Genomic DNA, 4,626 nt, shown 5'->3' with positions numbered 1-4,626 from the left:
AAGGTATTACAGAGGGCAGTGAGCACAGCACAAAACATCATGGGCTGTCCCCTGATACCACTGGATGACATCGCCAGGGCTCGTTGCCTTGAAAGAGTGAGGAAAATTCTCAGGGATGACTCACACCCTGGACGGTATCTCTTTACTCTCCTACCATTGGGTAGGAGATATAGGAGTATAGCCAGCCGCACCAACAGGCTGAAAAACAGCTTTTATCCGTGGGCTGTTAGGCTTTTGAATGGGATATAATCTCTGTGAACTTATGCAGAATTGACTTGGGAGGCCGGTGTGTGATGTAGTTGGTTCACATGGTGTGGTAGGATGGAGGGTTTGTTGTCACAGTGTGTTGGGGGGAGGGAGCACGGGGAGAGGCTCAGCTAATCTCAATGTACACATGTTGTACTTTGACAATAAAGGTTGTATTATTATTATTATTATTATTATTATTATTATTATTATTATTATTATTATTATTATTATTATTCATTGAAACTCCATTCTTAGTTACTTGCTTATTTTTTTGCAGTCAGACAGCATCCAAGCCTCTGAAGAGGCTCCAAAAACTAAAGCAGTGGGAAGTCAGAGACTGGAGAAAACATGTCACACAATTAGGAATCAAAGATTAATTTTGCACAGAGGAGTTAACAGAATTGGAAGAGACCTTGAAGGTCCTTTAGTCCAACCTCTTCCCAAGCAGCAGATCCTATACCGTTCCACGGAAATGACTGTCCAATCTCTTCTTAAAAACCTCTACCCAAAATTTCTGAAGGCAAGCCATTCTGCTGATTAATTGACGTCACTGTAAGGAAATTTCTCCTTAGTTCCAGGTGGATCTCTCCTTGATAAGCTTCCCTCCGTTACTTCTTTTCCTGCCTTCAGGAGTTGACGCAGAGGAATCGACAGAAGAGTTGACACCCCATGCTAATCAGATGATTCTTCTTCGTGCACCATTGCATAATCTCCTTCCTCATAGTGTACAGGCTTTCCATCTAAGCATGCAATGACTATGTTTTTGGGCGAGAGATTTTCTTTGTAGTTACAAGGCGCTCGAGGGTTGGAACCTCTCAAAGTGCAGGTGGTGACTGTAAATATCTTTATGCTGTGGCGTAGCTCACGCCCATAAGACACCCCTTTTGTGCCACACACGTCAAGGATGTAGGCCTTGGTGTCATGTATAAAGGTATTGACTCCCCTGCATTTGGGCTTGGTCATTCCCCGGTTTTGCATCATGGCATTGCAATAGTGGTTTCCGACGAGGCTCCTTGGGAAGTCATAGTGTTTCATCAGAAAGTCCTCATAGCTAAAGGCAAAGGATCCCAGGATAAATTCAGTTGTTAGGAGGAGAAGCAGAGTGTGGAAGGATTCTTTGAAAGGCATCATTGTCTCTGCATCAGCTGAAACAAGAAATGGTTGAATGGTTCAGTTTGGGATATTTGGAATGGCAGTATAGATTTGCCCCTTCAGTTTTTTAGTTCCCTCGTTTATAAGAGATATTCATTTACTATGCGCAGATATTGGGAGTACCAGCAAACGAGACTATTTATAGCTCAGGTTTGAAATGAGGGGTTTTTGGTGCTCTCTGAGCTTGATTGTTTTCTTGCAGACATTTCAGTAGCAAGCTAGGTCACATCATCAGTGCTAGTAAGATTTACATCAGACCTACAATGAAGAAGCAAACAATATCCCAATCAAGGAACTGCCAGACAAGCTGACAATAAAACAGCATAGCCAAAGAACCTCTAGGACCACCCCCACCAACAGTGACAGGGAAAGCACTAGAATATAAACTGAGACGAACCCTACCCCTTACTTAGCACTGATGATCTTACCTAGTTTGGGTAATGAAATCTCTGCCAGAAAACCACCAAGCTCAGTATTGGGAGTCTCTGATAAAGTCCAGGATATCTCAGGAATTGTCTCACCCTAATGGGACACGTCCACTTCACTCATTCCACTGGAAAGGGCTTATTTCCATTGGCCAATCAATCAATCAATAAATAAATAAATAAATAAATAAATAAGCTGGCAGAATGCAGGAGAAGAGTCTTTTCTGTTGTGGCTCCACCCTCTGGAACATTCTCCATTCAGATTTGAGGCCCTCCTCCACAATCCTGGCCTTCCAGAAGAGCCTAAAAAGTTGGCCTGGACCCCTGGCTATGTTGGTGATGACTGACTGGATGGAGAAGATCTCTGTTCACAGGCCACTCATCATGTTGGTTTTTAGCTTTTCTGTTCAATTTTTCTAATTTTAATTGCTTTCTAATATATTTTTATATTTTATTATATTGTAAGCTACCCAGAGTTGCTCTATCAGTGAGATGGGTGGATAGACATTTAATAACTAACTAACTAACTAACTAACTAACCAACTAACTAGTCTTGATTTCATTTACGTCTAGCTTCAAACAAAGCGAAGTTAGCTGTGCTTTGCGCCAGTGGCTGTTTATATGATTAATAGAATAATAAATAGTATGGGTCACAATATTATTCTATTCCAATATTATTCTATTCTAATCAGTGCTTTTTTTGTAAAAGAAAAAGGTGCCGGAACTCACACATGTCATACAAACCACCTTGCCTACCCTACAAGGTTCCATCCAAAAAAGGTGCCGGAACTCCGTTCTGAACGTTCTATGAGGAAAAAAAGCCCTGATTCTAATAGTATTCTATTCCACTCCACTCAATTCAACTCAACTCAACTCCATTCCATTCTTTATTTAAATTTATTGGCCACCTAGCTCCAGTGTTTTATGAGAAAGTCCTCATAGCTAAAGGCAAAGGATCCCAGGATGAATACAGTTGTTAGGAGGAGAAGCAGAGCATGGAAGGATTGTTTGAAAGTATATTGATGAAGACTCTCAATCATTCAAGCCAAGGCAACTGGACTAAACTTTTGCTAGTCTGAGATGTTTTGCTACTCATCCTAGCAGCTTCATCAGTTAGAGGAATGAACCTTTAGACTTTAGACACTTTGGTCTAGATAATTGAAGTCTTCATCAATATGATGTAACACATTTTGGAGAGGAAACCCCTGCAGTTGGTGTGGGCAAGGGTTGAAAATGACTTGATGGCACATAATTATTCAATCAGTTGTAGTAAACTAATAATTAAATAAACCTCATATTGGGAGATACCATGGAGAAAATTGATGTGAACACACTGATTTGATTACATGTAATCAATCAATTAATCAATCAATCCATTCTCAATTTCAGCCTGAATAGAGTGAACAAATCATAAATTGTGCAAGACTAGTCCTGAGAGATTCTGCAGCCACTTACATTGTCTTTTAAAATCATCAACCATTACAGAGTCAGAATAATTGAAGCCACAGAATATCTTGTTCTCACCAACAATAGCTGAGTGAGCTATGAAAAATGATCAAAGTGGCAAGTGGGGAGGAACGGCCATCAAAAAGGAATTATACAGTCAAAAGTGGATCAGGACTTTCAAAACGTCTTCTGAGTATATTATGCCTTCGGAGAGCTGCAAAATTTCTGATAGTTTTCAAACAAAATGACTGAAAAATCATTCCATAATTGCAGACCATTAAAAAGATAGTTAACAGTATCCACAATATGAAGAAGTCAAGGACAGAAAGGAAGGGAGGGTAGCATCTTACTTACCTTCAAAGAAGATAAAATAGGTGAGTCCCTTGTGGAGAAACCAACTGTGGGAGACAATGCACAGGAAATATTTTCTGATGCCACTTTAATTCTACAACCTTTTATGCCCCTACCTCAACTCAGAAGTGAAGCTTATTATTGGATGGGATGGTGTGTGTTTCTCTTCCCCCGCCCCCAAAAACCTAGACTAGATCTCTTCTAGTAAGAGTGTTTTTGTCACCTCTAAATTGGCTGATCCTTCCTTTTTAATCTATACCTAGGTTAAAGTGCTCTGATCTCGGTATACAGTTTGTTCTTTCCTTTCAGGCTTACCAAGACTACTATTTTGCAGAGATTTCTTAACCCTTTTTCTCTTCTCCAGCTTTGTAGAACTAATGGGGCCTACAAATGGTGCCCAACAGTTTATTCTCAAGCAATGGATGGAAACTAATCAAGGAGAGAACCAATCTGCAACTAAGGAGAAATTTCCTGACAGTGAGAACAATCAACCAGTGGAATGCCTTGCCTTCAGAATTTGTGGGTGTTCCATCACTCGAGGTTTTTAAGAAGAGACTGGACAGTCACTTGTCTGAAATATAATGGAGTTTCCTGCTTCAGCCAGGGGGCTGGACTAGAAGACCTCCAAGGTCCCTTCCAACTCTATTATTCTCCATAATTAGCTTAAATCTAAAGAATCAAACAGGGACGCGGTGGATCAGTGGGTTAGGACGCTGAGCTTGTCGATCAGAAGGTCGGCAGTTTGGCGGGTTGAATCCCGAGTGCCGCATAACAGAGTGAGCGTCTGTTACTCGTCCCAGCTTCTGCCAACCTAGCAGTTTGAAAGGATGTAAAAAATGCAAGTAGAAAAATAGGGACCACTACGGTGGGAAGGTAACAGCGTTCCATGCACCTTTGGCGTCTAGTCATGCCAGTCACATGACCACGGAGACGTCCTCAGACAAGCGCTGGCTCTTCGGCTTTGAAACGGAGATGAGCACCGGCCCCTAGAGTTGGAAACAAC

The 4,626-nt window shown here is 41.2% G+C and overlaps 1 protein-coding gene across 1 annotated transcript; it reads right to left on the bottom strand.

The window, feature by feature from the left end:
- Positions 1-921: 921 nt before the first annotated feature.
- LOC308678646 (ribonuclease-like) lies at positions 922-1,377 on the bottom strand (the record flags this gene model as incomplete). The annotated part of the gene is made up of 1 exon (XM_081345875.1): positions 922-1,377. One exon carries the CDS (start codon positions 1,375-1,377, stop codon positions 922-924), a length of 456 nt encoding a protein of 151 aa, XP_081202001.1.
- Positions 1,378-4,626: the final 3,249 nt, after the last annotated feature.

The sequence above is a fragment of the Vipera berus genome, assembly GCF_964194415.1.
Source record: "Vipera berus genome assembly, chromosome: Z".
NCBI classification, from domain to species: Eukaryota; Metazoa; Chordata; class Lepidosauria; order Squamata; family Viperidae; genus Vipera; species Vipera berus.
Note: the sequence above shows the minus strand (reverse complement) of the source record. Positions and strands in the feature narration are given on the sequence as shown.